The 16,276-nt window shown below is 35.3% G+C and overlaps 1 protein-coding gene across 6 annotated transcripts in view; it reads right to left on the bottom strand.

The window, feature by feature from the left end:
* The window catches only part of PPP2R3A (protein phosphatase 2 regulatory subunit B''alpha), a 159,657-nt gene that overhangs the window by 66,972 nt on the left and 76,409 nt on the right, over window positions 1-16,276 (bottom strand). For all 6 annotated transcript variants that reach the window (XM_023538371.1, XM_023538369.1, XM_011373193.2 and 3 more), the window contains 2 exons: window positions 14,095-14,197; window positions 2,827-2,901 (listed from right to left, as the gene is read on the bottom strand). In XM_023538371.1, coding sequence (XP_023394139.1) covers window positions 2,827-2,901; window positions 14,095-14,197 — 178 coding nt within the window. The remainder of the gene's footprint in view (window positions 1-2,826; window positions 2,902-14,094; window positions 14,198-16,276) is intronic.

Here is a 16,276-nt window from a genome sequence, read left to right as displayed (position 1 = left end):
GCCACTGAGATTATGTAACATTCAATAGGATCATATGATAAATTAATTTTGCTTTTTCTGAGATATTTTTTATTAACTCTGAGGCTGATCTTTGTAAGTAAATTGGAAATAGTGTGATCTTATTTGTCTCTGCCATAGGCAGAGTAGAAAATTATGCCTAATTTGGCCACTTCTATGCCTTTAACAACGAAAGTAATTAATTTCATACTAGAAATCTTATTTTGTATTTGTTCTGGAAAAACTAACTGTATTGTGAAATAATAAAAATGTTTCAATGACTTCATGCCATTGTTTGACCAAATTTCATGATTGAAAAGGCATGGGGAAGAATAGATAACCAACCAGTCCAATAAAATTCTGTTTCCAGATATTCACTGTGATACTTTTTATTTACACTTCTCTTTTTTAGATGGTAGTATGAAATTATCACAATAGCAGATACACTTAGTACATACATATTCACCTTCTATATTCTCAATTGGGTCTTGTTTACTATTTATGTTATGATGCTGTTTTGATTTGCTCTTTTATCATTATTTCACCACAAGCAGTTTACACTTTAATGATTACCTGCATAATGGGTTCATTTTTGTAAACTGGGGATAAAGCAGCATAATACTATTAAAATATAAATTTAAAAAATGTAAATAATAAATGCGAATGCCATGAAAATGTCTGCAGAGATAATTAATTGTATCTTGTTAATTGACCAATGTAGTTCTTTCTGTTCAACAGTTAACATAAATAGAATTTCTCAGAAAATGTGAATTATATGTGAATAAAACTGTTTCATGGCTTTTCACTTTGACATCAAAACTTCCTGGGGACCACTTGCTAGATGACCACAGACCATCATAATTAAATGCCAAACTAGAAAGTATAGAGAAAGAAAATTTATCTCTATTTTACAATTCCATTCTTTAACATCTTTCTTAAAATTTCAATAAAAAGTTCCTCTGTAGAGAATATTTTCTGAATTGGTAGAAAGTTGTATTAGATTATTTCTAAGATCCTATCCAACTCTTAAGATTCTAAACTATGCTATTATTTATATTATGTCCTGAATTTATAGAACAGTGAGCAATCAGAACCCAATAATTCTGTTTGGTATTGAAGCCAGAGTTAATGAGCAGAATTCTTAAGCATGAATAATTTCGCTTATTCATTCCGTAAATATTTACTGTGTCTCTGTTATGTGCTAGGCACTATTCTAGGTATTGGAGATACAGCAGTGAACAATATAGACAAAGTCTCTGCTCTAATGTAGTTTATATTATAGAGAAGGAGATAGACAATAAGCAAACAAAAATTTTACATATCAGATAATATAAGAGCTGAGAAGAAAAATAATGCAGAACAAAGGAGTAGAGAGTGTAGGGGGAGGAGGCAGAGGGAGAAGAAAGCTGAAGAAGGCAGAGAGTGATCAGGGAAGGCCTCGATAAAAAAATATCTGAGCACACATCTGGATGAAGTGAGGAAGTGAGTCATGTGGAAATCTGTAGGAAGAATGTTTTAGGCAGAAGAAAGAGTAAGAACGATGTACCTAAGGCAGAAGTTGGCTTTGGGCTGTTTCAGGAACAGCGAGAAAGCCATTATGGCTGAAACAGAGTAAGCAAGGCGTAGGGAGGTAGGAGATAAGATCAGAAAGCAGAGGATGTGAGGGTGTTGGGGCGGGGCGGGGGCGCGGGGCACATTAAGGAGAGTCTTGGCAGGGACTTTTGGCTTTTATTCTGAGTGAAATGGGAAACCACTCCAGGGTGTGATAAGAGGAGTGTTGTGTCTGACTTACATTTTCAAAGGATAACTCTGCCTTGTGGAGACTGGACTGTGGGGCAATGAGGGTATAAGGAGAAAGGCCAATAGAAGTAATCCAAGTGAGAAACAAGGTGACTGGGCCTGGGTGATTGTGGCGGAAGTGATTTAGTATACTGTAGTTAAAAGGCAAAAAAACCTTCTGAGATAGTCTTAGATGACAGTGACACCTTCTGGCTCAAATAAAGTCTTACAAAGTTTTATGATACAAGGGGACCAATCTAAAAGTAAAGAATGACGTTCCTACAGAGAAGAAAAAATGATAATATTCTGTAACTTAGCGGAACCCAACAAATCCATGGCCAACAAAAAGTACCCTAAGAATGACAGGGTCTTCCTCAGAGGAGACTGCCTGATTTACTGGGGGATCTGAGTCAGAGGCAAGAGCCATCACACTTGAGTGTGGCTGTGAATGTGAGGTGTGCTTGGGGCTCACCTTTGGAATTCCTCCAAACAGAGAATTAACCTGGCTGCAGTGTGCACTGCAGGCCTGTGAGTTCTCACTCATAATTCATGCCTGTGACTGATCAAATGAGGCTGTATATGACAAACGGCATAAGAGAACACCTCGCAAAATAGGAGATTGTGATCATGTTATCTTAAATTCTTACATGATTTGTTTCTGATTACACGAAAGCTATCTCTTATTATCATTTCCAATGAAGTACTATAGACACATCTTTTTCTGGGAAAGGTTGTTGAAAATTCTTTTCGGTATTATTTGCAAATGCTAAAGGTCAACTGGGTATCAATATTTATGACAGCAAAAGGCATACTTCCTAAGACTGGAAAGAATGAGTATGTTACTTTAATTTCCTCTTAAGCATTGGGTACATATAAGAAGGGAAATAGGTATAAATAATAAATTCAACTTTACTTCACCTTCCTCCTACTTAAGAAAATCAGTATAGCCCAAGTTACCTTTTGCATAAAGATCTGAAAGCCTGGGTACTTGATAGTGATGAAAAAGAGACTTATGGAGTTACATTAAGAATAAAAGAGAACTTGGCCTACCGTGGTGATGTAGCGGGAGTGGAATTCTGGAGCATCTTTCAGGAACGTGAGGCCAGGGTGTGTATCCACCACATCCTGAAAAAGAACAAAATCAAAATTAAATTAAACATACAAAAACCCCACTAAAATGTCTACAGAATTTTTCCTTCCTGTAGAATAAGTTGCCAGTTGAGCAAACTTGCTACTGTAGAATGTTACTTTAATTTCCTCTGAACAATGCATTTTGAAGTTCTGTTATTAAGTTCATAAACATTTAGAATTGGTATGTCCTGAACTGATCCTTTTATTATTCTCTAGCAATATTTTTTCCTCTAAAAATGACTTGGATATTAATATAGCTACCTAGATTTTTTGTGTGTGTGTGGCAAAACCTCCCAAGTAACATAAAATTCATTCTCCCAATTTCCAAGTGTACAGTACAATACTATCAATCACTTGTACATTGTTGTACAACAGATCCCCAGACTCCCCTCCCCAATCCTGCATGACTGAAACTACACCCACCAAACAACTCCCTACCCCCTCCCCCTAACCCCTAGCAATCACCATTCTTCTTTCTATCTCTGTGAATTTGATTACTTTAGATACCTCATATAAGTGAAATCACACAGTATCTGTGTTTTTTGACTAGCTTAGTTACCCAGCATATGTCCTGAAGGTCTATACATGTCACATGCAATTTTTTTTAAAAAAAAGGCTAAATAATATTTCATTGTAAGTATATATCACATTTTCTTTATTCATTCACCTAGTGATGGATATTTAGGTTGCTTCCATTTCCTGGCTATTGTGAATAATGCTGCAATGAACTATTTTTCAGAATGGCTGTACCATTTTCATTCCCACCAACAGGGCATAAGTGTTCCAATTTCTCTACATCCTCACCAATACTTTTTTTTTTTTTTTTTTAAATAACAGCCATCCTAATGGGTGTGAGGTGGTGTCTCATTAGTGATGCTGAACATCTTTTCATATGCTTGTTAGACATTTTATCTTTTTTGAAGAAATATGTTTTCGAGTCCTTTGCCAATTTTAAAAAGTTATTGTCCATGGGAGAAGATATTCGCAAACACCTCCGATAAGGGGTCAATATTTAAAATATATAAATAACTCATACAACTCAACAAAAAACAATCCAATTAAAAAATGGGCAAATGACCTGAACAGACACTTTTCCCAAGAAGACATACAAATGGCTAACAGATAAATGAAAATATACTCAACTTCATTAGCTATAAGGGAAATGCAAATCAAAACCACAATGAACTACCACTTCACACCTGTTACAGAATGTTTATTATTAACAAGACAAGTAGTAACAAGTGTTGGAGAGATTGTGGAGAAAAAGGAACCCTCATACATTGCTGCTGGGAATGTAAACTGGTACAGCCACTATGGAAAACAGTATGGAGGTTCCTCAAATAATTAAGAACAGAGTTACCATATGACCCAGCAATTCTTCTGGATATCTACCAAAAAACTTGAAAATAGTTATTTGTAAAGACATATGTCCCCTAAGTTCACTGTAGCGATATTCATGGTGGCCAAGACATGGAAACAACTGGAGTATCCTTTGATAGACGACTGGATAAAAAAGATATGGTACATATACACAACGAAATACTACTCAGCCATAATAAAAGATGAAATACTGTCATTTGCGACAACATGGATGGATCTTGAGAATATTATGCTAAGCAAAAGTCATGGAAAAAGTCAAGAACCATATGATTTCACTCACATGTGGGATATAAAACTGAAAGCAACGAACGAACAAACAAGACAAACAAACAAAAACTCAGACACAGACAACAGTATGGTGGTTACCAGAGGGAAAGGGAAATAGTGGAGAGAGGTAGAGAAGGATAAAGGGGGTCAAATATATGGTGACAGAAGGAGACTTGACTTTGTGTGAACACACAATGCAATATGCAGATGATGTATTATAGAAATGTACACTTGAAACCGCTCTAATTTTATTAACCAATTTCACACCAATAAAACTTAATAAAATTAAAAAAATCTATGACTAAAAAATAAAATCAGGTTATTTGTTTTTTGTTCTTATTGAATCATAGGAGTTCTTTATATATTCTGGATATTTACCCCTGATCAGATACGTTTGCAAATATTTTTTCCATTCTGTAGGCTGCCTTTCACTGTGTTGACTGTTTTCTTTGCTGTGCAGAAGTTTTTAAGTTTGATGTAGTCTCATTTCCCTAATTTTGCTTTTGTTACCTGTGCTTCTGGTACCATATCCATGAAATCACTGCCAAATCCAACGTCATGAGCTTTTCCCCTATGCGTTCTTCTAGTTTTATAGTTTCAGGTCTTATGTTTAGGTCTTTATCCATTTTGAGTTAATTTTGGTATATGGTGTAAGATAAGGGTATAACCTATTTTTTGCACGCAGGTATCCAATTCTCTCAACACCATGTTTTGAAGAGACCATCCTTTACTCATGGTGTACTTGTGGCACCTATGTTGAAGATCATTTGACTATATGGGCTCTCTATTCTGTTCCACTGGTCTATATATCTGCCTTTATGCCAGTAGTATATTCTTTTGTTGCTGTAGCTTTGTAGTATGTTTTAAAGTCCGAAAGTGTGAGGCTTCTAGTTTTGTTCTCCTTTCTCAGGATTGTTTTGGCTATTCCAGGGCCTTGCAATTCCACATGAATTTTAGCATTGTTTTATCTATTTGTGCAAAAAATGTCACTGGTATCTTTAAACAACTTTGTTGAGGTTTAACTGATATATAAGAAATTGTACATATTTAATTTGATGAGTTTGAATATATGCATACACCCAGGAAACCATCACCACAATCAAGGTAACAAATACATCCATCACCTCCAAAAGTTTCCCTGTGCTTTTTTTTTTGTAAGAATATTTAACATGAGATCTACTCTTTTAACAAAATTTTAACTGCGCAATACAGTATTTTTAACTATAGGCACTGCTATACAGCAGATTACTAGAACTTATTTATCTTGCATAACTGAAACTTTATATTGACTGAGTATCTCCATGATTACACTTATACCTGAAACAGTCAACCTCTTAGAAGCTGAGAAAAGAACGGTGGTTGCCAGGGATCTGGGGAAGGGGACCATTGGGATTTTGATAGAGATTACACTGATCTGTAGATTGCTCTGGGTAGTACGGCCATTTACAATAGCCTTTCAATCTATGAACATGAGCTATCTTTCCATTTATTTGTAAGAGCTTTCTTTTGATTACTGTTAGCATGGTATATCTTTTTCTCTCCTTTTCTTTTTAACCTATCTTTGTCTTTAAAATTAAAGTACATTTCTTTCAGACAACACATATTTGGGCCTGTTTGTCTAATCTTTGCCTTTTGGGGGTATTCGTACTATTTAGATTTAATGTGAATATCGATATGGTTAAGTTTAAGTCTATCATCTTGCTATTTGTCCAGTCCATTCTCTATTCCTTTTTTATACTTTCCTTTTTTGACTCCTTTTGGGTTAACTGAATATTTTTTTATGATTCTTCCATTTTATTTTTTTTTGACTTATTGGCTATAACTTTTTGTTATTTTAGTAGCTGCATCAGAGGTTACAGCACACATCTCTAACTTACTATAATCTACTTTCCAGTGATGTTATACTACTTTATGGATTATATGTGAACCAAAAAATAGTACAGTACTTTCATTTCTTTTCTCTCAGCCTTTATGTTATTGTTGTCAAATTGTACTTAAACATGTTATAAACACCAAAATACACTGTTGATATTTTGTTTAAAGAGCTGTCTTCTAAAGAGATTTAAATAATAAAAAGATCACATATATTTATCTATGTAGTTACCATTTCTGGAGCTTTTCATCTCTTTACAGAAATTTGTATTTCCATCTGATATTATTTTCTTCCTTGTTAGACAACTTAAAAAAAAAAAAAGAAAACATTTCTTGTAGTGCATTTCTGCTGGTGATGAATTCTTTCGGCTTTTCTGTGTCCAAAAAAAAAAATCTTTAATTCACTTTCATTTTTGAAAGATATTTTCACTGGGTGTAGAACTTTCTAGGTTGAGAGTTCTTGTCTTTCAGTACTTTAAAGATGTTGCTCCACTGGCTTCTGGCTTGGACTGTTTCCAACATGAAATCTGCTGTCATCTTTGTCTTCACTCTACTCTATGAAATGCGACTATTTTCTCTGGCTGTTATTCAGACATTATTACTGGTTTTGAACCATTTTTTTGTGATGTGCCTTAGTATAGTTTTGTTTCTTCTGCTTTGGGTTTGTGGAGCATCTTAGGTTTGTGACTTTATAGTTTTTACTAAGAATAGAAAAATTTGGGCCATTATCTCTTCAAATAATTTTTCTGTTCTCTTGCAATGCAAATCCAGCACTATTCATAGTTAGTACAGATTTCACAGGTTAAGGGCACAGTCCTCCACAAGACTCCTCTCACCTCAGACACTAGTTGTAACACTAGGGTTTCTAGGCCACCCACACTTCTGACCACTGGATGTACATTTGGGGTTTCCAATACCCTTTCTGCTTGAACAATGTGCCCAAACAACCCACAAAACTGAGGAAGATGCTATAATTACCATTCTATTATGAAGGTACAAATTAGGCCCAGCCAGATACAAGACCCCAACCATGGAGTTTGTGTCCTCAGGACACAGTCACTCTCCAAGCACATAACTGTATCATTAACCAAGGAAGCTCAATTGAGCATCAGTGTCCAGAGTTTTTATTGGGTTTCATTATGTAAGCATGATTGATTGAATCATTGACCACATGACAGAATTCAATCTCCACGCTCCTTCTCTTCCTTGGAAGTCAGGTTGATAGCACCTGGCTGAAAACCTCAACCTTTTATCACATGGTTGGTCTTTCTGGTATGGCAAGCCCCCGTTCATGAAATTATCTAGGAGCCAACCATGAGTCACCTCATTAGTATAAATTCGGGCATGGTTCCAAGAGCCCACCATGAAAAACAAAGACACTCCTATCATTTGAGAAAATCCAAGGGTTTAGAAACTCTGTCCTAGGAACCTGGGACAAAGACCTAACAGATTATTTTATAAGTTTGTTAGGTTGCTTGAAGCGAGGTCCCACGGCTCACTGATGTTCTTCTCATTTTTCTTTATTTGTGTCTTCTTGTCTCATTTTGGAGTTTATTTTTTGTCTTCAAGTTCACTAATCATTTCATTAGCAATGTTTAATGGGCTGTTAATCCACCTGGTGAATTTTTTTACCCCAGACACCTTTGTTTTCATCTCTACAAGTTCAATTTGGGTCTTTCAAAAATCAGTTATGCTATCTGTTTTAATGTATTCGTTTGCTAATTCTAATATCTGTATTAGTTGTATTTGTCTCAATTCATTTTTCTCCTTATTATCGATTGTATTTTTCTGCTTTTTTGCATACCTGATGCCAACCATTATGAATTTTACCTTATTGAGTGCTGGATATTCTTATGTTCTTACAAATATCCTAGAGCTATGTTCTGGGATGCTAAGTTACTTTGAAGTCATTTTATCCTTTTAGGTCTTGCTTTTTAGATTTGTCAGTCAGGACCTAGCAGTGTTTAACCTAGGGCTAATTATTCCCCACTACTGAGGCAAGACTCCTATGACTAACTCTACCCAAGTCTCTGGAAAATTTCTTGAGCATTAGGACTAATTGTCTTTGAGGGTGTGGTAGAATTTCCTTGTGAAACTACCTGGGCCTGGTGTTTTTCTGTGAGGTAGTTCTTTAAAAATATTTCTACTTCTTCTATAAAAATTAGTCTGTTAAGTTTTCCAAATCAAATGGGGTCAAATTTTGGTCATATGTATTTTTCTAGGAAATTATCCACTTCATTTAGGTTTTCAAATTTACTTCCATAGAGGTCTATAAGATAGTCTTTTATGATTTAAAAAAATTTCTTCTGTTTCAGTGGTTATTTCTTTCTTGTCATTCCTTATTTTGTATATTAGTGCTTTCTCCTTTTTTCTTGATAAAATTAGCTAATTACTGGTTATTTTGTTAATATTGTCCCCAAACCAAGGTTTCAATTTATTAAAAGTACTGTTGTTTTTTTTTATTCTCTATTTTTTTAATTTATGATCATTATCAGAGGTGGAGGATGGGTACATGGGGGTTCAGTATATCCCTCTGACTGCATTTTTATGTTCAAAATTCTCTGTAATTAACAATTAAAATATTATATACATGTGGCATAAAATCAAGGAGTATACAAGAAAAAGAAACATTCTATCAACCTACCCCAACTATCTTAAGCTCAATTTCCTTTCAATCACTTATAATTTTATTTCAATTGTTGGTTACTCTATAATTAATAATAAACTTAATTGTAATTTAGGTATAATTAAATACTGTTATAATTTGTTTAATGCTTTATCGACTTTAGAAAATATTATTTTTTGCTAGGGAAGATGAGGATTTAGCTCATTGATACTGGACCACTTTACTTCCCTTCCTCAATATTTGTGGTTATTATTTTAGTTCTTATATTGGTTATCTTTATAAATTGCAAATAATATATTTATACATCTAACTCTCATTCCATTAATCTTAGTACCTTAATTTCCCTTTATATCGGATGATTATAATAGCACCACTAAACTTATTTTCTCTTCTCCTTCTTTTTTCCCTTTCACATTTTATTGGCAGTATTTTGACATTTACATTTTTCAGGTTTTTTAAGTATTATTCTGTAACAACAATAAAATTTCCTATAGTTTAGATGTTATACACTAAAATATTTTATAATATTTTGAGTATATAAATACTGTTGAATGCTAGGTAAAGCAGTATATAAGGAATACATTTCATTTCTTATTGGGCCAACGTCATGTCCCTTGGGGCATTCAAAGGAAAAATGTTCCAGGCATTGAAGTTAAATAGACTTTCTTTTCTTACTCTCCATCAGTTGTTTATAATCATGCCATATTTCAGTTTGCTGCATGCTTCATGTTTAACATAGTTTTTTCATTTTTCTTGAAGTCTCTAACTGCTTTTCTTAAACATGTTGATAAAGAATGCTGTGCCTTCAGCATACCCTCTCATTTCCTTTTTCTCAAATATAACAACTACTGCATGGAATCGCTTCTCCCCACCTCCCAACTCCCCTTTATGGAGGACACGTGGACTGGCTGCTCCTCAGCTGCCATCCTGAGACTTCCCTTCATTGCTTCTCTGGACTGAACCCGCTGTTTCCTGGATCTCAGGTATTCCTCTTTCTTGGTTTGCTTTAATTTGCTGCAGTATATATTCAAGTGCAGTAGTCCTCCCTTATCTGCAGGGGATACATTCCAAGACCCCCAGTAGATGCCTGAAACCATGGATAGTACTGAGCCCTAACTATGTATACTATGTGTTTTCCTATACATACATACGTATGATAAAGTTCAATTTATAAATTAGGCACAGTAAGAGGTTAATGATAATAACTAATAATAAAATAGAACAATTATAACGATATATTGTAATGAAGGCTATGTGAATGGCTTTGGGGCCATTATTAAGTAAAATAAAGTTTACTAGAATACAAGCATAGCGATACCATGACAGCCTATCTGATAACTGAGATGGCTGCAAAGTGAGTAATAGGCAGGGAGCATATAGAGCACGCATACACTGGACAAAGAGAAGATTCATGTCCAGGGTAGGATGGTACAAGATTTCATCATGCTACTCAGAATGGCGCACAATTTAAAACATAAATTGTTTCTGCAATTTTCCACTTAATATTTTTGGACTGTGGTTGACAGTGGCTAACTTAAACTTTGGGAAACCAAACTGCAAAAAAGTGTGAGAGGACTACTGTAACTGTCTAAGAAAATAGGAGATAAACTTTCTGAGTTTTTAAGTGTCTGTATCCTGACCTCATATTCCATTGATAACTTGGCAGGATACAGAGATCTGAGTTCAAATCCATTTCCCCAGAGCTAATACCACTCAAATTCTTGTTCTTATTAAGGTGATCTTTTTTTTTTCCTCTCTGGAAGCTTTTAGTATCTTTTCTTGATCAGTGTTTTCCTAAAATTTCAGGAGGACATGTTTATGTATATATTTTTTTTTTTTTAAATTCATTGTGCTTGGCACTCAGTGGTTCCTTTCAACCAAAAGACTTGTATTCTATATTATTTATTTGATTCTGTGGGCAAGGACTAGAGGAAGCATAAGAGGCTGGGGTGGGAGAATCATTTTCTGTTTTTGATCAGTTGCTGGTTACACAAGTGTGTTGTGTAAACAGAAATTTCAAGTAATCCCGCTGGGTTCCTGCTCTTTGGACTCATCCTATTGCCCCAGTCTCTCCAATTCTCTCAATTCTGTATTATTTCTTTGATGAGTTCCTTCTCTCCATTTTCTCCCTTCTTTCTTCTAGACTCCAGTTAGTTAGATGTTGAAATTCTTGAATTGGTCCTCTATGTCTCTTCTATTTTTGTCTCTGTCTCTCTTTCTCTCCCTTGTGTGTATTTGTGTGTATGCATGAGTGTGCCAGAGATACCCTTAACTTTAGTTTCCAGGACTTATGCTGAAAATTTTAATTTTGGTGCTAACATTTTAAAATTCTAACAGATCTTTTTTGTGTTAGTATTCTGTTTTCATAATATTCTATTCCTGTTTTATATACTCACTCTGAATATAGTATTTTTTAAAGACTAATTTTAAGAACAGTTTTAGATTTACACAAAAAATTGAGAAGATAGAATTCCTATATCCTGCATCCAGTTTCCTCTATTATCTTATATTAACATAGTTAAAATTAATACATGAATATTGACACATTATAATTATTACTATTATTAAAGGCCATACTTTATTAACATTTCTTTAGTTTTAACCTAATGACTTTTATCTGTTCCAGTATCCCATCCAAGATCCCATGTTACATTTAGTTGTTGTGTCTCCTTAGGCTCCTTTTGGCTATGACAGTTTCTCAGATTTTCTTTGTCTTTGATGACTATGACAGTTTTGAGAAGTGCTGGTCAGATAATATCTAGGATGTTCCTTTGCTGGAATTTGTCTTAATATGTTTTATTGTTTTTGTTAGTTTGTTTATGCTTGTGAGTAAATGTCAGGCTATACTTCGCATCTGGAAACCATGTAAGGAATCAACTGGTCCATTGTTCTATATACCAACCTTCAACGAACCCTTGTTTTTAATACTTACCAGATCTGCTGATCCTGAGTTTACAGCCTCTCTGGAATCCTAATGTGCAGAGTACCTCACTTCTATACAGCCCCTTATTCTGGGCTGTGGTTTCCTTAGCCTGCTTCTGCTTTCTATCTTCAAGAAATACTGAAATCTTTTATATATTGATTGCTTTTCTCCTCTGTTCTCTACCATCCCAATTGCTTTCATAGGTTTAGTCTGGTTAAATTTCTATATTTTAACTTCAGAGGAGTTTGGGAAAATGATAGAAGAAGAATATTTATTCAGTCTGTCACCTTTTACCAGAAGACTCCACAAGTCCACTTCTGAAATAAAAATAAAATTTCACCTTACATTTAAGGGAAGGAAGTATAAATGTCCACTAACCTATAATTATGGTTTTGTGGTTGGTTGTTTGTAATTCTCTTGGTATAGACTTAATTTATATTCCTGTCGAAGCTTTTATTAAAGCTCTGATAAAATTCAGGTAGGATCCCCAGAGAAAAAGAATTCACTCACATGAACCTTTCATGAAAGGACTATGTGAGAGTCATGGGCAGGTTATGGGGACAAACAAGGGAATGGTGAGGCACTGGGGATAGGCAACAGAAGGATACTGTTATAATTCCTAAGGTAAAGGGACAAGGGGAGGGAACAGAGTTATGAGAGCCCAGTAGCCTCTACGATGGTGGAGAAGGGGGATTCAGCAGAAGCTGTATTATAGAGAGGTATAGTTACTGTGCTGAAGCAGAGTGGGGAAGGAATGCCAACTTCTCTCCCCTCTGCTCTCCCATCCTCTGGCACTGCTATCCATTGGCCAGACCCAGCCAGAAGCTAGTCAATAAAAGATGCAGTCTTGATGCAGTCTACATCAATAAAAGATGTAGGAGTCAGAGCAGGGCCAAGAATGGATCAAGGGGGTGAGGGTAAGGAGTGGATAGAGAACTGGTATTAAAACCAAATGTTTTATTAACAATACAGTTCTAATATTGAATATTTGCAATTTTGCAAAACATAAAAAGGAATATGTAATGTTGGATATTATAATGGTCTTAACTAAGTATAAAAAACTATTAAGAACACTCATTCTCATGAAAACTGTTTCAAGGGGAACAAAAATATGTAGCAGATGAGTCTAAGGATAATCAAGGTTATCATGAAAATAAAGACAAGTTCAAAGACCCTGAACATAAATCATAACTGAACTTTGTATTATGAACATGGAAAATTGTTACTATAATTAAAAATCTATGTCAGATGGTGTCAGAAGTTGGGATAGTGGTTACCCTAGGGTGGCAGTGACTAGGAGGAAGCATGAAGGGCTTTGGGGATACTGGTAATGTTTTGTTTCTTGATCTGAGTGTGCTCATGTTGTGACAACTCAATAATTGGTGCACTTGTGATTTGTGTGGGTTTTTTGGTGTATGTATATTTCAACAAAAGTCTAAAAAAAGATGATGACAGCCATGAATACAACTTCAGAAAAAACAACTATGTCCATGTATTTTTCCATCCTTCTTCAGGCATCCTCACTAACAGTCAATAAGGATTTATTGGAACAACTAAAACAAGGATGTACATTCAAAGGAAATGAAAGGCAGCTTCAAGGGATTTATGATCTGTTGAGGAAAACTGAATATTTAAGACATGAAATTAAGAATATTAACAAGCAACGTATCAGGCTAGGAAGAATGCTATAGTAAAAACAGATCCAACGTTGGCTGTAACTGAGTCTCATCAGAAGGTGTAGATATAAATACTCCTCAAGTTGGAGGGCATCTGTTGAAGGGCTCTTTCTCTTTAACCTTAATAAAGGTCAACTAGACCAAATGCTTGGTTTCAGAAAGTACTTTAGTGATTGCTGGGGGTGAGCAAGGGGTGACTGAGTGGCTCCTCTCTTCTGCTTCGGGGGGAGTGGCTCTGCTTTATCTGTTTGATACTATGGGTTCTGTGTTTATTTTCATTTAACAAAAGGATTTTACTACTAATACAAGCTTGAAAACCACTTTTCTTGAAATCTAACCCTTAGATTTGTGTATCTCAATTGACATCTCTTACAGTTGAAAAAAAAATTTTAAACTTCTGAACTCTAAGAGTAAACCCATTTTAAAAAGGAAATGAAAATTACCTGAAGTAAAGGGATAAAATCCTCCTGTTCTAGAGAGTTACAGCTGGGTTTTGCTAGAAGACAGATAAACTTCGAGGCATCGTCATGATGATTACTCAGCAACCTGTAAGAGAAATAACTGCTTAGGAAGACTGGCTACTGTGAACAATGACTACCACACCAACAGTTAGTAATTTCAATCTGATCTGAAGACCATTTAGATCTAAAATCAAGTGATCTCTTTTCAATGATTAAAAAAAGAGAATTTTCCACGCTCTTGATTTTGTCAAAGGAACATCTAAATAAAAGTTCAATGATAAGATGGTATATTATTTTTGTAGAATGCTTCTGGGGCTGTGAACACAGAGTTAACAAATGCAGGTAACAAAATGTTTGAAGGAGAATGTCTATTCAGGTTTAGCAAAGGATACCTGGGACCAGAACTCCAGAGCTACCTACCAGCCAGGAGGGTCTACTAGGCACTACATTACACATAAACTTCTGTTTGGCCAGGTTGGCAAACATATTCAGGGCCAACTTGATAGGGAGCTTCTGAAATAGACTTTGAAGGATCAGGCTTAAAAAGGTGAATACCATATTAAGTCTTTGAGCTCCAAGAATTCCTCATATCTAACTAATTGCTGGACATTTCCATTTGGATACTATATTTGGACAATAAAGTCAAAATTTAAAACCTTCTCAAAGTCAGTCCTTTGCATGGATGTCATTTTTGTGAAAGGTAGTACCTGAGTTATCTGGGCTTGAAATTTTGAAGTCATTTTAAACTTATTTATCTTCCTTATTCTCTAAATCTAGCTAGTCTCCAAATTTTCTTGTTTTCCTTCTTTAATAATTTATTGAATGCTAATTATGTGCCAGGTACTATGTCTAGCCTTGAGGGTACTTGGAATACAAAGAAAATATGATGAAGTTTTGTGCTTTATAAGAAGTGTTTAGTCTATACCAATAGAAAGCTATGCCAATAACGTTACACTCCTGTGTGATAGCCATGACAGAAGTAATTAGCATAGGGTGTCATGGAAGGACACAGGAGGGCCAGTGAGATTCCCTGAAAAGGGGAAGTAAGAAAGAAGGTTGATGTGAGTCAAAAGGGTCACACGTACAAATGCCTAGTGTGAGAGTGCATGGAATATTTGGGCAACTATAAGCACTGGGTTGGTAAAAGAAGGGGACATAAGCGTGTTAGGATCGGATCCTGGAGGCCCTTTTATGTTAGGTCAAGAAGCTTGGACTTTACCTTACTCCACGGAAGAATTTTAATTGGACAGTGACATGATACTTTTCAAAAATATCAAGCAAAATTCCAATCAAGGGCCTCGGCATGGATAATGGCAGTGGGAGATGGAGAGAAAGGGGCAAATGGTTGAAATGAAAGGAAGTGGTGGTTGATAGGACTGGAGGTGGGAGGGGTAAAAGGGAGAACTCCATGACAACTCCCAGGTTTCTAACTTGGACCACTAGGTGTCTGGAATATAGGATAGGAATACTAGAGATCTGAGGAATATTTCTTCTAATGTTTTAGACAACCATTCCTTCCTATTTCCATTGTACCATCAAGTTCAAGGTCTTATTATTTCATGCTGAGAATGCTAGAAGGGAAAAGGGTAATAACAGCTTCAGTGTTCATCCACCCTTATATCATAGACAATTCTTCATTCTAATGCATTCTTTGATTATATAATTCCCTTTTTCAAAAATGTTCAGTAGCTTTCTACCACTTATATGAGTAAGTCTAAATGCCCAAGTTGGATATTTAAGGCTCTCTGTAATTAGGCTGGAGCCTGTTATCTACCTGTCTTACTACTTTGCTAAATGAAAATTCCATTCCAGGCTGCTATTCTCTGAGTAGTTCATGTACATTCTTGCCTCTGTGCCATTTCTCATGCTGTTCTACTCTCCTAGAATACCACTTCTCCCAACTCTGCTATCTGAATGCTGGCTATTCTTTAAGGTCCAGGTAATAATACACCTCTTTCAAAAAGCTTTCTCTTACAACTAGATTCTTAGTGATCTTTGTACTATTTAATTTATATATATTATATATACCACTGTACTGTTAGCTTTCTTTAATCTGTGGCATGTAAAAGACAAAGTTATAGCTCTTTTTTCCCTTAGCAACAGCATAGCAACTTTCACACAGAAGAGTCTCAAAAAACTGTGATCTGACTAACATATGTATACT

This window comes from Pteropus vampyrus, unplaced genomic scaffold, assembly GCF_000151845.1.
Source record: "Pteropus vampyrus isolate Shadow unplaced genomic scaffold, Pvam_2.0 Scaffold220, whole genome shotgun sequence".
NCBI lineage: Eukaryota > Metazoa > Chordata > Mammalia > Chiroptera > Pteropodidae > Pteropus > Pteropus vampyrus.
The sequence above is the reverse complement of the archived record's forward strand: the minus strand, read 5'-3'. Positions and strand labels throughout refer to the sequence as shown.